The following is a 20362-nucleotide window of genomic DNA, read 5'->3' as shown; positions in this document are numbered from 1 at the left end:
CTCTCAGAGGAAAACTCCAAGATACTCAAACTGATTGCAAAAAATAACGCATCATCACAATCCCCCAACTTGTAATAACTGTAAGTTCACTGAGCAGGGAAAAAGTAATAGCATCCATCAAGCATAAAATTCAGTTTGGGATTTTATTATGCATTGCACCATTTGGGGATCATTAGACTTCTCGATTCATATGAGTATCAATATGAAGTTTGTTTTACCTCTATAAATCCTAGCCAAGGCAAAATCATGAACGGCTTACAGATTCATCTGCCTAAAGTACCATTCTCTCCTCTCACTGACTGCACAGGGCCAAAGTTTTACCTTGATATATTGTACTCTACCCCCACCTTTGCAATCACCAAGATATGCTCTTATGACTCATTAAATTTTCATGAGCCTCCTTACAGATCCCTACCCCCAAGCCACTTCCTGTCATCTTAATTGTCTTATTATCACCATTATTCTCTCCCTCTATGTGTTTCTTGGATCTCCAGGAACCCCTAATCCTTTATTCTGACTCAGCTTGCCTCGACCATGCTCAGCCTTTCCTGGAACCTGAACAAAGAGGACATTTACAGGGTTTATTAAAATTGTTGAGCCTTGTTCACTTAATTATGGACAAATGTACTTTAAATGAATCTGCATGCCATATCTCATTTCTTCATTTTTTTTTTTCATCACAGGGGGGAAATACTGGAAAACAACAACAATAAAAAAAATTAAGAAACCTATTCCAGGTACATCTACGTCCTGTACATCAATTTCTATAGAATAAAACATGTCTTTTCTGCTTCAGTAATGGAGCAGACTATTGTTTTTAAATTAAAGACAAATTTTTATGTGATGAAAATTAAGAAGATGGTCATGTTTTAAGTAAAATACGGGCATTTAACATGATTTATCAGAGAAATATGTACTGCACACTTGCCCACAGTCTGTTATGTTCTGTTATGATATTTTAAGCAATCTTCTATTTTTGCTATCTTAAAACAACATTTAGGGCTGCTGTATGCCAGATGGAATTCTTCCTTTCTATCCATTTCCCATTGCAGAAGGGAAAAAAAAGTTCTTTGCATCTTACATGGAAATCTTTTATACATTTCTTTTCCTCGTCTCTATCAACTGAAGTATTTGAATCACTCAGAAATCACCAAACTTTGGCTGAATCAGTATGAGGTAAATATCATACAGCAGAGTGTATATTTAGAGTGAACATATAAGCCTGTGTAGTATTCATTAACAGAAAGTATTCATACGACATGCAAACTCAAAATTTATTTCTATAAAAACAGGACCCAATCACAGTCAACTTTTTAAAGAAAATGATGATGTAGTGGCGTATTTTAGGGTAAAGCTAATGAACTGGAATTGAGCTATACTTGGACATTCTGTCTTCCCAGGGACATAACTCAAGTCCGTGGACTTGAACTCCTCATGTGAAATCCTAGTTTATGCTGGTGACTGCTGCTTATAAAACCAACAGAAAGGACAGTGAGAAAAGGTAGAGTGTGACCCATTCTTTTTCAAATCCATTCCTGTGCTGCAGCAGAGCAATCTCAAAAATTCAGATGTAATAACCTTTGTCTCTCTTGCTTTAATTCTTCAGCAGAGCTCAAAGGTATTTTGCGAGTAACATACAGTGTTGGGCTTAGCCTGTAAGGTCATGCCTGCTCTGGCCCCCAGGCCTCTCACCCTGGTACCATGCTCTGGTCACTTGGAGCTGGCTGGAGCATCCTCTCTGTGCATGAGCCCTTCACGTCATCATCATCATGCATGTTCTTTCCTCTGCCTGAAACTCCTGTCCTTCCTCATTTCTCCTAGTAATGCTTCCAGGCCTACAGAGTTTCTCCTTCTCAGGAACGTGTGCACATCTCCCTGGACCAGTTGAGTTCCTGGTGACAGGCTTCCACAGCACTTTGCATAACACCTCACAGGTAACTATGAATTCAGCCTCTGAATTTCCTGCAATGTCAGCTCTCTGAAGGCAGTAATGCATCAGGGTGTTCCATGAGAATGGAAGCACATTATCAGCTGCTCCCTATGTTTCCCTTTTCCCCAAGATCTCTTCACGTTTTTATTTCTCCAAGCCTCAGTGGTACACAGTTGTCATGAAGTACTGTCCATCTGTCTCTGAAGGACCATCCTTCACCAGTCTGTGTGTGCATCTTTTCCCTACTTTTCTGTTGTAAAGCATCCATTATAAACTCAAATGGAACTAAACTATCCAAGATTTCTAGTGTTTTTTAATCAGACAACAATCTAGAAGGTAATAATACTGTTGTATTATTAATATTAATGCAGATCAGGCCTTGATGGGAGTAAAAAAGGAAAGAACATATAAGGTTGCCCAGGTTCTGGAGTGAGATATACCACCAAGAAGGCCATAAACCAAAGAAAAATAACCTATTTCTTGATATTTCACCTTAATGGTTTCTCAGTCTGGAGATGAGATGGCTATTTTAATTTTATAAGAATAAGAACCTAATAAACCTAGGAACAGCATCTGCCCCATGGGGAATATAAGATCTTCGAGAATGTGATTTTGATAAATCTAACTGAGCCACCATCACTTTTCTTAATTGGGCCTTTTAAAATAAACTTAAGTATTTTCAGAAAAATAAACAAATACTGTAATGACAAATTCCTCTCCTTGAAAATGCTGAAATTCATTTTTTAAAAATAAATGTCGAGACTTGCAGTGGGCTTCTTGTGAGAACATAAAAACAGAGCTAATGAGCAGATGGCTCCATCAGACAGCACGAGCACATCACTTTCCCTGGCAGTTTGGTTGCCATTTTTCTGGTAAATAAATAAATAAATACTCCCAACAAACCAGACTTTAAGAGCATGTGAAGTGAACCAAACTTGTAAAGCATGCTATCCAATGAAGAAGAGCATGGATTGCTGCATTCGTGAAATATGTTTATCACAGGTAATTCCTTCTTCTCTCTCAATGCCTTGGAAAGTATTTAAACACTTGATTAAATACTGTCTTGGATGATTACTTGTTTTCCATGTGTGAATTTCCCCCCACCTCAACTGTAAACTTCTTAGAGGCACGAACTATCTTCCGCCATTTTTGTGTTATTCTGTGGTCATATTAATCCTGATTGAAAATGAACTAAAACTGTTCATTCAAGAAGTCTCTTTCCTATGAAAAGATACTTTAGTACCAAACCAACAAGAAGAGAAGATTATATTATTAAGAAAAATAACATCATTTCTATATAGTGATTTCTCAGTTTTATAGGTGGGCAGCTTAATATATAATGGATAGCCTATCACATCTGAATTCTGGCTTTGTTATTAAGCAATAATGTTATAAAGTTCTGTGTGTATTTAAGTAGTTTCTTGGTTAATCCAAATTACTGACAAATTTTAAATAATGCCATGGTTGCTCTTAACTTTACTTGACTAGATATATAATGCAAGTTTGAATACAGAATGGTCAAACCACCTTTGCTTTTAGTATTTCATATAGAGTAAAAACACAGTTTTCATCTTATACTTAGCCTTATTTTTCAAAGTGACCAAACAAAAATTGGAAAAAGGCAGAGATTAACTTTTAATAGTTAAAATCAGAGGGCCAGCAGCCAGGATACCCCAAACCACTTCTCCCCTAGTCATCTGTGAACAAGGGACCCTTTGACGTAGGCAGAATTCCAGGATGAGGCTGCAGGAAACAGGGAAAAGGAAGCCCCGGTCGAGGCTGAGTGATAGGGACCCTACCCTGGCAGCGGACTATGCCAAGATTCGGTTTCAAAATGTGCAAAATCCCCTTCCCACCCATATTTCAGAAGTGAATGAGAAAAGGGGAAGGAAGTAGGGTGGGTCCTCAGACTTAACAAAGGAACTGAAGAAAACGGGTGGGGAGAGTGCAGGCTATGGACCGAGTCCCTAGGGAAAGGACTGCTTAGCCCAGCTCTCACATACATTTCACAGATGCACATTCCTGCAGTTTGGAAATTAGGAACTCGGTTTAGCGGCTACTACTGGCATTTCTACTCTACAATACAATACAAATATGTTAGGAGAAAAAACAGTTTTGGCTTTCTGGTCAAGAGTGCAGTTGTATTTCAGAAGAAAAAAGGATCCACCTCTAGGTATATGTATTTATTTATTTTTTAAAGATTTTACTTATTTATTCATGAAAGACACAGAGAGAGACAGAGAGAGAGACAGAGACACAGGCAGAGGGAGAAGCAGGCTCCATACAGGGAGCCTGACGTGGGACTCGATCCCGGGTCTCCAGGATCATGCCCTGGGCCGAAGGCAGGCACTAAATTGCTGAGCCACCCAGGGATTCCCTAGATATATATTTAAAACAGTTATTTCACAGATATGAAAATATGAACAGTTTACATGCTTTTCACATTTAAATAAGGACTCAAACTAAGCAAACACGTTAGTGTTCTCTTGTCTTTTGTCCTTCCCGTAACTGCCACTACCATCACTTCAATACATTATTGTCTATGTCTTTCTTCTAGGGTGGTCTTGGCCATTCCTCTTTCTCAGGATTGTCGTGATGCTCATTATTCCAGTTTCCTGTCCTCTGATCCACCCTCCTTCCAGTAATGATGATAGAGAGATGCACCCAAGAAGCCATCAGACTTGAATCCACTCTTAGCCCAGCTCTGCTTAGTCACTTAGCCTCAGCTTTCTAATGTGTCAAATGGAATAGTAATATTTACCTCATAAGAGCCCCCCCATTCTTCTTTTCTAGGAAAACTAGTAAAACCAAGTTGTCAATGACTTCTCATTATTCTCAATTTCTTTTAGAATGACATAAAACCTTACAGCCCTCCAAATCCCCCGTGGTCTGGTCCTAATCTTATCTTTCACAAAAACTTCACCCCTCATCCCCACTTGTGGTATTCTGGTGACAAAGAATGGCTTCCGATGTCCAAAAATACCTTGTACTTTGCCATCTCTGTGCATTTTCTAATGTTCTCCCTGCTAGCAATGCTTTTCTTCAATTTGAATTATTTAGTCGAACCCAAACTTACTTCAAGTTCCACATCAAACTTTACCTCCACCATGAGAGAATCCTGTTTCCCTAGGTGGAAATTCTCTTTCTAACTTCTATGTATCTCTCTGGGGATTACCAACACTGTCTCCTTGTATCTCAGTTATCTGTGTCAATGTCTTCTTTCCACGTGACCATACTTCTTCAGGGTAGCAGCCACCCCAGTTATTCTGGGTTAATCCTCTATGGCACTGGCTTTAACAAAAAGGTATACTAAATGAATAAATGGCCAAGAGTATTCTAAAATGATAGCTTAGTAATACCAATTTAGACTATATGAGTCAAGGGAGCATCCATCCCTAAAATCACAGTTAATTCTGAAGAGACACCATCATTGCAGCAAATGCCAAAGCTTTGGCTAAGTACTCCAGTTCATTTTGGGGCTACCAGAGATTCTGTCCACCCAAGGTATTTTCAAAAGATCTGGTCTGAGAAGATCGTTTATATAGTTCTCCTGCTGTTAGCCAGAACCCCCGCCTAACAATTTTCCAATGAGAGAAACACTGTGTGCTTTAGCATGTATCTCAGACACCTGAAACATACAGCAGGAAAACAAAAGCAAGGTAAATGTCTTGTAGCTTTTTTTTTTCTTTTGTAGCTTTTTGGCAAAGATGACCAATCATTCTATTACTAAACATAACATATGCCTACCACTTAATATAAAATAACACACATTCCCACCTCCCCAACGACAGTTGTCAAATTTTGCCAATTTTACCATCTAAATGATTTATATCTACAGCCTTCTCATTTCCCATTTACCACTCTGGTTCAGCCTTTGATCTTTCACCTGACTCACGACAATAGTTTTCTAAGGGTTCTCTCCAACACTCCTCTTTTCCACTCATTTTTTTCCCCTAAGCCAATGCCAAAGAGATCTTACAAAGACTATGTCTGATTGTGCCACTTCCCTTCTTTGATGGCTTTCCTTTGCCAGAAAGGCAAGTCTAAACTCCTTATAGTGACTTACCAGGTCTTATACAGCTGAATTGTAACCTCCCTTACAACCCACTCCTCTTTATTCCCCATGAATCACCCAGTGCTCAAGTCATGTGTCTTCTTGTTTGTCCCTCTGCCTTCCAGGCTCTTCCCTGTCCCATTCTGCTGTGGCCATGTGTCAACCTTCCAGGTCAAGCTTGAAAGTCCCCATTTGGTAACACATGCCCCTTCTTCTAGTAATATAATTAGATTAAGACTAGGAAATATGCCTACAAGAGAAGTCATTTCTTCAAAGACTCAATGACCAAATTTTAATCCACTATCACAATGTTTAGACAAAAATAACCCATTTCCATCCCCTTCTTAAAGTTCTCACATAATTTTTGACACTTAGTAACGAGTGTTGGCTAATTTTGCCTACAGCTTGTTAATATAAAATAAGAAAACCAAGGGCTTCCTGAGAAACCTGTGGTAATTATACATTTGAATGTTTTTCTTTCAGAATACCTTGGCAAAAGCACAGAATGAAGTGCTTCTCTAATTGCTGCATTTATAATCATGGCATTGGTCAGTTTGAGAAAATATTAGAAATGCCTACTCACAATGCTCTAAGCTCCTTCTATTTGTAACAAGGTGTACCAGCAACAAAAGCTTTTTTCTTTTTCTATTCAGTAATACTTTAAAGTAGCTTTCTCATTTTGGCACATATGTATTTAAAGGGATGTGATATTCTAGAACTGGAGAAGCAATGTAGTTTAGTAAACAAATAAACAAACAACTCTATGGGTAACTTGGATTCTAACTCAAATTTTACTATTGTCTCCTTAAATAACTTTGGCCCAGGAATGGCAGATGAGGTAGATGAAGCATCTTAAAATTGTAAAAGAAAGGAAATCTGTATGTAACTCCAGGGTTTGGTCATTATTGTTACTGTTATTACAAGAAGAAACTGCAGGCCTGGGTTTACATTAGGTAAACTGTAGCTTCCTCTCTACATCCTGCGTGTTATAACTGAGTTCTCATGAGCCAGAGCAGACAACTGCCATTGAAAAGAGAGCAAGGGAAGGAAAAATGCCAACACTGTACCACCTCATGAATATGGTGAACTCCGTATATAAGCAAAGGTGGAGCTACATCAAATGCCCAAGACATAAATGGGTCAGATAATCTACCAGACGGTTTGTGTTCCTCACATGTTATTGCAAAAAATGTAAGCATCTAGCATCAAACAACCCATAGAGTGGAGCACTGTATCAGTATCAGCCTGGAGAGCTCATTAGTTGAACTGCTGTCATCCTGCAGGAGGAACATGGCAGGATGGCTGAGATTATATTCTAATGAAGAATATTACTAAGGAAGAAAGATCTTGAATATTCACCTCTCCTTACTCTAAGCTTTCAAAGGAAAACTATGCAGCAAAGGCCATAATTCCAACATTTATATATCATCTTTCTTCTCAGGAGCATAAGTACTATCAGAGCTGGTAATGCATTTATATTATGATATTCATGCAAGAAGTAACAAACCTTGTTCTATTTTACAATCTTAAAATGAAGGGTTAAACCTTCCTTTTAGATAAACACAGAGAATAGGTAGCAATAGTAGACAACCATCAGCAAAGTTGTTAATCCTCTACTATTAAATTTCTGTCTCATGTTAGAAGTCTTTACAGTGACCAGCACTGAGTTCTGATTTCTAGCATATATTTGGAGGGCGTGATAGTCTCATTAGCTCTAACTATAATATTCTGGACTGAACTAAATACAAGGCAAAGGCAACACTGGTATCTTTTTAAATGAGCCTCAAGTTGTTTGTGGCATAAGGCTAATGATTTCTAGTCTTGGTGAAGCTACCCTATTATCTGTTTGGCTCTAAAAGATCTTGCCCTACCCTTAGGCTGTCACCGGTTCACTGAATTGAATATGCAATTCATTGCAAAATATATCATTCATTTTAAGGACCAAAAGGAAAGAAAAATGCCCATGGTTAAATTATGATGTGTTTTCATATCAAATCATATCATCAATCATTAAGCCTTACCTTGATTTCAGAGATACTAAAATGTGGGGGGAAATGTGAATTTTGAAATCAATAAAATGTGGTATATGAAAACTGTTGTTCTTCTTCTTAAAATGAATCAAAAGGAGCACCGTTTTGAGAAACTTAAGTCACATACTAGGAAACTTAAATATTCTAAGGACATGACAGAGATTAAGAGTCAGTCTTTGATACAGTCAACCTTTGGGGTGCTTTTAACACTTTAAACAAGTCCCTGGACTTTTCAATAGTACCTAGTGAAGTGAGGGCCCGTAAGATGTCCGCTCTCGCTTAAAGTCAATGATCACCCCTGAAATAGCTCAGTTACAGGGCTTTGAAACTGCTTGATAATTCTCCCTCTTGGGACACCAACTGTTATCATCTGATGTTGCACTGTTAGAGACGTGTTATGTTAAACTAATCAGCCCACCACCCTTGAGAACATCTCCCCTCCCTTTCTGCTCAGTAAAACCCTGGCAATTTGTATTGAGCCTTAGAGCAGAGAAAGCATGAAGCAATTTTTTCCCTTTGGAAACGGTTGGACATAGAATCCCAAGGAAAAATTAAACTCAGAGGAAGACATGTTTATAAGCACTGAAGAGTTTTCCCCTTTGAGCAACCGTGGATAGCTGAGTACGGAGAGCGCAGTCTTACAAACAACAACAAAGTCAATGGACAACAATGTGTAGCAGAAGAAAGTGGTGCATTGTCGTCCCAGCGTGAGGGCAGCATTCTCAGTTCCAAGGCTCAATGTGAATAACTGCTTTCAGGAGAACCGAGCAGAGCAGCCCTTTCCTCCAGTTTAACTACATGCAGACAATATAACTTTTGTTGGAACACAAACATTCATAAGATACTGGGAAAACTCCCTTCTGACTCTCCCACTTGGTGAAAGCATCTATTATCTGTTATTCTGCTCTTACCTATTTCTACTGAGTCAGGATACATTCATTCGGTAACTAGAGCCACGCCATACTCAACATAAAAGTACATCAGAATGTTCTTTCAAAATTCCTATTCCACAAACTATCTGATAGGGTGAAATTCCCAAAGTTGAACTTGAAAGCCATCAAATCAAAATCACAGAGATGCATTCATAGTTGCTTACATGTATTCTTCTATTTCTACAGGATTTATTGAGAAGAATTCTTGTATAAATCCAGTGTTATAAATGGCTGGCTTAGAGTTATGAGCAGCTGTCATTTTTACTAAGGAGGATACTTTTGGGGGGAAAAACACAAAACAAGAATTTAAAATATTTTTTCCTTCAACCACACAACCAGGCAAGAACATTTCCCACCCCTTCAAACCTGCATCCCCAAGAGAAAAAGGGCTTACGTGTTCAGATTTCTCCTGTTCTTTTTTGTCTGCCTGTAGAAACTGACAGTTTTCTCTTGCCAGCTTCTGGACCAGTTCGATTCGTCCAATGTCATCTCTCTCCTGCAGTTTGCACATCACTCCCGCCTTCAAAGTTGGAGAAAAAGCGAAGATATACTTAAATCCACAGTCCCAGGACATGACACCACTGAAAAATTCCCCTTACGATAAGCTCATCTTCTCTGTTGCCTGGATTAAAGCATTTTGGTAAAATATTTTGCCTTTCCAAAACTCAAGTTGTATTATTTTAACCTAGGAATGCCACGCCAAAGGTCTTAAAGTTGAGATCATGTATCAGTCTACTTTAAGAGAGCGAAGGGCAGAGCAAACTAAATCATCTGCTACTGAAGTGTGCTCCTGATATGCCACTATTTGTTCCTGACAGCCTGTTTCCTGTTACATAAGCAAAGCCTCACAAGAGGTTAAAAACTCATGGGAAAGTTAGCCAGGAACCACTTTGACAAAAAGGGTGAAATGATAGAGAGTACTAAAAATAACAGTACATAGTTCCTAATTCTTTTACTCCACCAGATTATTCCATGTACAAATACATAGTTAACAAGAAGATCACAAGATCTTTTTTTTTTTTTTTTTACAACTGGAAAGTTACTACAGGGCATTATTAGCAAAATGTCTCCAATGTTGCATGAAATACTGTAAAAAAGTTTATTAAAAATAAACTGTAAAAAAGAAAGCTTAAAATGTCATCAGGGATTTGAAATGATCCATAAAGCATCACATTTTTTATTATGCCAAAGTACCTAAGCAACAATAATATGAAGCAACAGAATCTAGGACTTCGATTAGAAAAGAAGCTGTTCATTATAACACAAATTATGAACTGTTTCTGCTCAAATTCTTTTAAAAATGGTTCATACTGACATATCAGGACATGATCTAATGAGATTCCTTGACAGTAGCAGTCAAATCATGGAATCTTTGTTTTATGCCATGCAACTTACAGGATTTGAATGGACTTAGCAAAAGGAGGGACCAGCAAATGATGCTCAGCTTCATGATCTTAATGGTGTGTGCCAAAGATATCCATTTTGTTGAGTGGGCATCAACAAAATGGGATCATCTGTGCAAAACAAGGACTATCTCTCATTCCCATGGGCAAGAATAGCTCCTTATCTAGCAGCTTTTGCAACAATTAGGAAAAAAACAAAAAATTCTTCAAGTGGCCCAAATCATAGATTCCCAGGAGATAGCAAGTGGAATTCCTCCACCAAAGTCAGATATTTATTTTTAAAACATCCCTCACAAGTGATCCTCCAGTTCATCTCCAGGGTTTCTTGCACAGGGATCTCAGTTTATCTTAAGACAGCCTGTGCACTGTTGGAGAGCCACAGTTACTAGGAAGTCCTTTACCATACTAAATAAAACTCTGAAATCTTTCAACTTCAACCCAATGAGTACTAGTCTTGCCTTTTATTTTAAAAACAAACTTACTTACTTACTTATTTATTTATTTATTTATTTATTTATTTATTTATTTATTTTAGAAAGAAAGGGAGAGGAAGAGAGAAACCACAAGCAGATGCCCTGTTAGTTAGTTAGTTAGTTAGTTAGTTAGTTAGTTAGTTATTTATTTATTTATTTATTTATTTATTTATTTATTTTAGAAAGAAAGGGAGAGGAAGAGAGAATCCACAAGCAGATGCCCTGTTAAACACAGAGCCTGATGCAGGGCTTGATACCAAGACTCTGAGATTACAACCTGAGCCAAAATCAATAGTTGGATGCTTAACCAACTGAGCCACCCAGGCACCTTTTTAAAGTGCCTTAGTTTTGCCTTTTAAAGCAACTGAAACTTTGTCTATTTCTTCCCAATATGATAATCTTTCAAACATTTAAATACCAATATTTATTATATTCTCCTTTTAATATTGCCCATATATGCCCTCCCAGCTCCCTATTTTATTCATTCATTCATTTACTCACTTATTCAACAGATGTTATTTGAGCAACAAACATAAGCTAGGAGCTATAGGTTCTAGGGTTAGAGTACTGAACAACAACAAAAACAACTGACATGTCATAAAACTTACATTCACTAGGGAATGTGGATTATATAACATAGGTATATCAGGTGATAATATATGATAGGAAGGAAAATAAAGCAGGGCAAGGGGGAGAAATGTTTGGAGGTGTTATCAAGATAGGCATGTCAGGGAAGGACTCTTCAGGAAAATGAGATTTGAATGAAGATTTAAAGGAAGTGATGAAGAGTGTGTCAGGCAGAGAAACAGAAGTGCAAGGGCACTGAGGCTTGGGTGTGACCGGCATATCCAAGGAAGAATAAAGAGACCTTCATGGCTGAAGCAGAGTTGGTAAGGAGGAGACTAGTAGACTACCAGAGATGTGATGTGGGACCAGATCACGTCATGTCCTCACAGGCTGCATGAGGTGTTTGGATTCTTTTTCTGAACAAGATGGAAATCTTTTAGGAGATTTTAAATGTAGGACTGGTATCACGTGGCTTACATTTTAAGAAGATCGTTCTGTCTTCTGGGTTGAGAAAACATTGGGTGGGGAGAAGCACCTGAAACCAGAAGATCCATAAGGAGACTAGTCTTCAGAGAAGAAAAGTCTTAGAACTTGTGGTCGTGGGGGAGATGGGGAGAAGTGGTTAGAATTTGAATACTTTGAAAAAAAAAAAAAGAATCTGAATATTTTCGAATGGTAGAGCAACTGATTTTTGTCTTCAAAGTATTTAGCGTGAACAATTGAAAGGGTAGGGTTGTCACTTACTGAGATTAGGAAGACTAGGGAAGAAGGTCTGGGAAGGAATATGCCTATTAGGAATCTAAATGGTGTTCCTGGGTTGGCCATTTGAAGGCTCAGAGGAGAAGTCTAGGTGGTGATAGGAACCTGGGACACATCAGTGAGGATGGTATTTAAAACCAGAGAAATAAAAGAGGTTACCAATGGAGTGATGTAAACAAAGAGAAGAAATCCAGTAACTGAGTCCCCTGTTTGGATATTGGAAAGACAACAAGTAGTCAGAAAAGGGGGCTTAGAAGGAGTGACTCTGGGAGGAGAACCTGGTGAGTACTGAAGAAGGAGTTTCAAGGAGGAGGGAGAGAAAAACTATATTAAATGTTGCTGAATTTTCGAGTAAGATGGGTTTGAAATGATGGATGTTGAATTTGACAGAAGTAATTGGTGACTTTGATGATCTTTTTTTTTTTTTTTAATAGCAAAAAAGTGGTAAGGGGAAAACCATATTAGCCTGGGGTTCAACAGAGAATGAGCAACGACTCTTCTGAGGAGTTTTGTTACAAGCAATAAGACATTAGTTAAAGAATGATGTTGAAAAAAGTTTTGTTTACTTGTTTATGGTAAGGGATATTCCAGTAGACTTATATTTATTAGAAATCGCCCAGCACAGAGGGAAACCTGATGATGCAGGAAGGAGAGGGGGCATTTTTAGGAGTAATGTCCTTCAAGTGCAAAGAGAGCATAAAGATCTACTCTCAGAAAAAGGACTGAATATTTCACTCACTGTAATAGGAAGGTAGGTGAAATACAGGGGTATATACATAGGTAGGCTGGCACATCTGGTGGTGGGAAAATGTGGAAATTCTTTTTTTAAAAAGATTTATCTGGGCAGCCCTGATGGCCCAGCGGTTGAGCGCCGCCTTCAGCCTGGGGTGTGATTCTGGGGACCTGGGATCAAGTCCCACATCAGGCTCCCTGCATGGAGCCTGCTTCTCTCTCTGCCTGTGTCTCTGCCTCTCTCTCTGTGTGTCTGTCATGAATAAATAAATAAAATCTTTTAAAAAAATTTATCTGACAGAAAGTATACACACACAAGAGCAAGGTAGGGGAGGGGCAGAGGGAGAGAATCTCAAGCAGACTCCCAGCATAACAGGGAGCCAGACACAGGGCTCTATCCCAAGACCCTGAGGTCATGACCTGAGCTGAAATCAAGAGTTGGATGCTTAACTGACTGAGCCACCCAGGTGCTCCTGGAAATTCTTTTCTGAATGCTTTCTATTTTCCAAATAAATCAAATTATTAGCTGAGAGTAGGAAATGTGAGAAGATGTTGTGGAGGTATAAGAAAAGAAGGCATATGGTGGTCATTTCAGTTGTAAGGGGTGGCCAATTTTTTTTAAAGGCCAGAGTGTCAATATTCCAGGCTTAGTGGGTAACGTGGTCTCTCGTCCAACTACCCAACTCTGCAGTTTTAGTGCAAAAGGAGAAGATTCAATAGGTAAGTGAAAGAGCACAGCTGTGATCCAATAACACTTTACTTACAAAAACAGGGAGTAGGCTAAGGTTTGCCCCCTCCTGACTCAGGAGGAAAGAGGACAAGGGAAGTAGAATAAGATTGTCAAGCATTACTAAGGGTCCACTTGATTTTATTTTTAGATTTTTTCACCATACTAGCCATCCTCCTTGGAGCATATTTCTGTTTGTCAGGATTTTAATGGAGCCCATAACCTTATATAACACTAATTACATGCTCTGATCTTGAAGAGGCACTTTTAATCAATACAAAGAGGGTACAAGAAGATCAGTGGTGTTAAATGTCCTCCTTTAAACTAAGAAGACAAGGAAACTTTGTGGGGGAATTCCTATATACAAATGATTAACATCCTTTAAAAGCTTTGACACTTAACAAATTTCTGTTATCTAAAAAATTCAATGAAGTCGGCCAGCTAGAATTTCTTCTCTTTCCATCCATGTCATCCTGACAGTGTGTAACATGTTGTCCTGCTAGCAGAGAGAGGAGGCTCATGACCCTGCAACCTTAGGACCTGCCCTGGCGTTGTTTATTCCGCAGTGTGATGGATTAGTCCTAAACTCTCTCTGCTCCCCCGTGCACCCTGTATGATAGAGGGTGTGTGTGGGATTGGGGCCAAGGACAGAGGACACACAGAAGAAAGCGTCTTGGAAATAAACAGGCACATCAGACTGAGCCTGTTACTTCGCACCAGCAGAGGTTCCAGAGTTAACTGGGCTAAGCTCGCATGTGTTCTCATTTGGAGACGGTCTTTCCTTTGTATATATGGGAGACAGATCCATATACCTTCCTTTATATATATTCTTTTAAAAATTTATTTATTTATTTTTGAGAAACAGAGAGAGTGTGTGTACATGAGTGGGGAGAGGGGCTGAAGGAGAGAAAGAGAGAGAATCTCAAGCAGACTCCACACTTGACACAGGGCTCAATCTCACCACCTGAGATCACGATCCGTGCCAAAATCAAGAATCTGATGCTCAACCCCACCGAGCCACTCAGGCACCCCATCACATTCATTCTTCTAAAACAACTGGTAATATCATCAGCAATAAAAGAATGGGACTGAGTAGTGAAAACTTAAGATGTCTTAACTATTTTTTTGGTTTCTGTGGGAATATGAATTTTTAAGCAATTCTAAACATTCATTATTATCATATGCTTAGGATTCTAAATATAGACTCTTCTTTAATAAGGAAATACATTTTTATTAGAAACGTACTTGAGTGCACAAATTATGTATTTTATTTTATTTATTTATTTTAAAGATTTTATTTATTTATTCATGAGACAGAGAGAGAGAGAAAGAGAGAGAGAGAGAGAGAGAGAGGCAGAGACACGGGCAGAGGGAGAAGCAGGCTCCATGCAGGGAGCCTGACGTGGGACTCGATCTTGGGTCTCCAGGATCACGCCCTGGGCTGAAAGCAGTGCTAAACCACTAAGCCACCAGGGTCTGCCCCAAACTAGGTATTTTAAACACAAAATGCTATTACTTTTAAAAATGGGTTTTGGAGTAACTTAATTATTCCATATTTATAATTTAAACATCTTCTAATTACAAAAGGAGTATTACTGTCCTGATTTTCTGGTTTCTGCATAATTTCTAGATGCATTTTTATAAGATAATCAATTCTACAGCACTCCTTACTTAACAACTATCAAAAAAGGCTTTCGAGGAGGGTAATGAATGCTTCTTCATTCCCTGGAGAAGTTGAAGCCCAGGAAGATACCCATACATCCTAGATAGTTTATAAGACAGTCCTCTATGGAAGCATCACACTAAGCCAGATGTTCTCTGGGGGTCCCTTTCACAGCTCTGTAATTTAGTGATTTAATTCAAGAAACCCATGAATTTATTAATATATTTTGAGAGATTTGTTAGGGCAGGAGAAGCAAGTAACAGCCCTTGATCTAGACTTTCGCATTCTTGAACTACTTAGTTTGTCTACATGAAATTAATTATAAACAGTTTACCTAACACTGCTAAGCCAGAAGAAAAAAATAAAAGATTAATCTGGAACCATCAGAAGAGTTATTTAAGAGCCTTATTTCAAGGTATGCTTTGAAAAAAAAAATCTCTGTAAAGTATAATTAATTATACTTATACTTTATTATAAATATAAGTATTATACTCAAATACTGAAAATACTGATTTTCAGTATTTGAGAAGAGAAATGTTATGAATGTAAATTAATTCTGTTTCCTTTCTAAGCAGAGTCATAAAAATGTTGGGTCCATCCTTTTAGCGGTAAAATGGTGCTTGACCAGGATTCCCTTAGGAAAGGCAACAAGGATGATATATGATAACTTTCATGACAAAAGGTGAAAGAGCACAGTTTATGTATAAAAACACTGTCTGTGTTATCTTCACTTTAAAAATCACTTTCTCTAAAACACTTAGATAAAACATCATGCAAAAGAGAAGGAAAACCAGGATGAAAGAGCCCACTTTTCAAGTAAGCACTTTTTCAAGAACAGAATGCTACTTAATACAAATTCAGGGTATTTGGATAAATCCTTATTCATTACGACCTAAGAGAGTCATTTCTTTAACAATTTCACACAGAAATTCATAAAGTAATTTTTTTTGCTACTTTAAACAGAAAGCTCAAATGACTAATGGGTTGGGAAGACACATTACATAACTTAACGGTATGCACCTATTTTCTAAACAACAAATATTAAGAATCTCTTCCAGGAAAATTCAGAAGATAATTCACACTAAATAATAATAATAATAGTGTATGATATTAATAATACATAATATGCAATACATTAAAATATAGGATATATTAATGTAATATATAATGGACTATATCATATGTGAATTATATAATCATAATATTTATAATAGAATATATTAAATATAATAATAAATTATAAATGGATAAATAATAATGGCACTATTTTATTTTGTAGGGCAGCAATTATTCATTTCTCAAATTTCTTCAGGGAAAGAAAAAAAAACTATGAAAAATTTTTTCCTAGTTGGGCTAGAAAAATATACATTTTCCTTGGGAGAATGGGCCACACAGCACCCAAGGTGAAAAGTACACATAATGGGGAGCGTGAGGCATTTACTAATCCCCAAGGCATCGACTAGTACATGCCTCAGACACCATGCTGGGGCATCACAGAGCCTCAGAGATCCATCCTGTGACTCCTGGCCCCTCAGTGTACATTTGAGGCAGCAAGTTTAAGGAGATTCACTTCTCTGATCCTCCTCCTTTCTGGAATTACATGAGTTAAGGCATCATTTTGGTTGGACAGACCCATCCTACACAAATATTGCATAAAATTACATCCAGCCAAGAGTACAGTAGCGAGGATGGTGGGAGAGGGAAGGAGGCAGAAGCCATAGTTCTATGGAATTTCTAACTGTTGTTTTCCTCAAAATTTTCTTAATCTATTATACTTACATAATTCTCTCTTCTGATAAAACTAAAAAATACATTGCCATATACTTAAATAGCAAATGAAGTAAAAGATTCACTTATTCATATACTTGATTCCTTGAACTTTCAGACTACAGTAGGGAGGACATCAATATATTGTCTTGTTTGGACCTGAAATTATAGCTCAGGTCTGTAAACATTACTGATCACACTGCTAAGTTGGGCAGCAAAGTTGACAAATAATAAAGAAGGGAAAAAAAGCAAATTCTAATCAATTCCAATGTAAAGGATTTAAAATGATCATATTTTCTATGATCACTATCATAGCCTTAACAAAATTTATTTGAAAGAGAGAGAGCTGAGAAGCATAGAGGGAGAGGGAGAAAGAATCCTAAGCAGACTCCATGCTGAGTGCAGAGCCTGATACAGGGCTTGATCCCATGATCCTAAGATAATCATCTGAGCTGAAATCAAGAACTGGACCCTCAACTGACTGAGCCACCCAGGTGCCCCCAAATTCCATATATTTTGATAAAAATTCTTTAATCCTTCAGTCCTATATAGAATGATGAAGAGAGTCTAGAATGTTTATGTATGTAAAAATACCATAATGGTAGACAGAGAGTAATATTACAACTGAGCCATGTTAGATGCCTTAAATATTCAAACCAAAAAAGGAATGCGATAGAAGATCATGATCATGATAATAGTTCATAGAGGCTAACTTCTTTGAGTACTTACTATGTGCTGGGTGCTGTTTTCTTTCATATATATTCTCCCCATTTTACAGATGTTAGAAAATCAGTTTAGTATAGGCATTAAAAGCCAGGATGTCAGGGCAGCCTGGGTGGCTCAGAGGTTTAGCGCTGCCTTTAGCCCCGGGCCTGATCCTGGAGATCTGGGATCTAGTTCCATGTTGGGCTCCCAGCGTGGGGCCTGCTTCTCCCTCTGCCTGTGTCTCTGCCTCTCTCTCTCTGTCTTTCATGAATAAATATAATATTAAAAAAAAAAAGCCAGGATGTCAGAGCCAGACTTACCAGTTTGTCTGTAAAATGGTGGTAAATACAGGGTTTTTTGTGGAGTTAAGAGCTTAGGCGAGTGCCTACTGCATCCAAAGTGCTGCCCAAGTGAACTCTCAGTACTATTAAGGAAAAGGGCTAGGAGGCCAGGGAAGAATAAGTTGCCCCAGAGCCAGGAGGAGAGCCCCAGCTGCCTGGCCCTCGATACCACATGTGAACTAACATTTATTGAATCATAATGAAAATGCAGGCATTTTCTGCATTGCTTCATTCCAACTTCAAGACAACTTTGTAAGATCTCTATTCTACAGAGATGAAAACCAAACATGCTGGTCACTTGCACAGACTTTACATGCAAGGACACTATGGTGACAAAGACAGTGATGCTACCCTGCAGGAACTCACAGGTTTAGACGCTTAAGGAGCTTGTGTAAAGGCATGAAGGACTGTTTGCTTCACTCCACCCACATGGCACTGCATTGAAACAGGGAGTTTCTCAAGCAGAAAAGATATTTTTAGTGAGAAAAGGAAGAAAGAAGCTAACATATGAGGAGAGAATTAGTTGTGGGGCAGGTGAGAAATGTGTGTATGAGACCCAGTCTCTCCACCTTAAGCCTTCACATACCCAGTTTTCAATAGCCTAAGGGCATTTCCCCATAGTGATAGATTTCATCATGGATGAGGGAGGCATGAGAAACCAATTTCTACTTGCTTAAAATATGCTCTGAAGATTGCAATAATGTAAAATACCAGTGATCATGGGGGGTTGTGCTCAATCAATTATATGTATATACACCAAACGTCAACTTAATAAATTTTAGTGTCGGGATCCCTGGGTGGCGCAGCGGTTTAGCGCCTGCCTTTGGCCCAGGGCGCGATCCTGGAGACCCGGGATCGAATCCCACGTCGGGCTCCTGGTGCATGGAGCCTGCTTCTCCCTCTGCCTGTGTCTCTGCCTCTCTCTCTCTCTCTCTGTGTGACTGTCATAAATAAATAAAAAATATTAAAAAAAAAATTTAAAAAAAAATAAAAAAAAAATAAATTTTAGTGTCAATGTATACACCCATGTGTACACACATATGTTTCTAATTCTGATAGTAAAATTCTCAAAGTTTTCTTTGAGCTCACCCTACAGGACTTGATCTACTGAGAATGCTACCCAGAACATTTGGAAAGATGGACCTGCAGAATCGAATGGATAAAACTGGTGCTTGTACTGTGGCAGCAGGTCAGGCTTTCTTAGATGTGTCAGATGAGGTGACAGATGAGGTAACAGCTACTTTCCTTCCTCCATGGCCTTGGCCTATAACCCACAATTATGTCTCCAGCAAACTTAACTCTTGCCTTTCAAACCTAAAAAGAATCTGTTCCTGATCTAATTATCGATTCACTAGTTTCGTTTGGTTTCATGATTTTGACCCTCTGTAGCTCCTATAGATGTATACTATGGCACAGTTGGAAAAAAAAAACAAAACAAAATCTTGAAAAGCCAGGTCTGTATATCCTAAGATACAGAAATAGAATTGCATTAAAACAGACGTTGGCCCAGAGGATAAATTCAAAACAAAAAAAAATAATTTATCTTTAGAAGTATCTGTCTAATAATTCAATGATTTAAGAAATCTTAGAGAGAGTGTAGAACATACCATGTTAGGGATTCTTGCCCACGTTTGTTTGAAAACTTGATATGCAATTTCAGTACAAACAAATGATAATTGCAGCATTTTCAGTATTACCACAGTAAAACAACTCCCAATAATTCCTTCTATCAATTTATTGAAATGATACAGCCTGTGCCATCTTGACTGAAAAAGCTAATGTAATTATGACCAGAATCAACAGATTTAGAACTTGAAAGGAAGTGCAATGGGTCAGACAAGCCAAGAATCTTTACATGCTGTGATTTATATCGAGTTAGCATTTGATAGCACTAGGGTATCTGAAGTTGTTAGGCCACAATATTTGGAGGTAAGATGCTGCTAGAAGCATATCCATGCTGTTAGTTAGATACTAGGTGTTGGCACAGAATCTTGGGCAGGTGAGGCATCACACTCATCTGTCTGGCTGAACCCCAGCTGCCACGCTGTCAGCCAGCTGATTCCTCTGCGGTCTCCAGGGGGGTGGTCTCCTCTAAGGTGGTCTCTCTTGGTTCTGCACTTACTTTCCTTACTCTCTCTGGGAAGTGGAGAATGTCTGCCTATCTGTCCCTTTCTCATGAATCAAACTATAATTAAAATTTAGGGCTCTTCTTGTCAAATGCCTCTTTATCAAAAATAAGTACTTTATTCCCAGTAATTCCACTCTTTACAGAACACGGA

At 38.3% G+C, this 20362-nt stretch overlaps 1 protein-coding gene across 1 annotated transcript in view; it reads right to left on the bottom strand.

Annotated features, from left to right (window-relative positions):
* Positions 1-20362, bottom strand: part of RAPGEF5 (Rap guanine nucleotide exchange factor 5) — a 229736-nt gene that overhangs the window by 93824 nt on the left and 115550 nt on the right. The window contains exon 9 of the mRNA XM_072783806.1: positions 9341-9466. Coding sequence (XP_072639907.1) covers positions 9341-9466 — 126 coding nt within the window. The remainder of the gene's footprint in view (positions 1-9340; positions 9467-20362) is intronic.

The sequence above is a fragment of the Canis lupus genome, chromosome 18 (genome assembly GCF_048164855.1).
Source record: "Canis lupus baileyi chromosome 18, mCanLup2.hap1, whole genome shotgun sequence".
In the NCBI taxonomy this organism is placed as follows: domain Eukaryota; kingdom Metazoa; phylum Chordata; class Mammalia; order Carnivora; family Canidae; genus Canis; species Canis lupus.
Note: the sequence above shows the minus strand (reverse complement) of the source record. Positions and strands in the feature narration are given on the sequence as shown.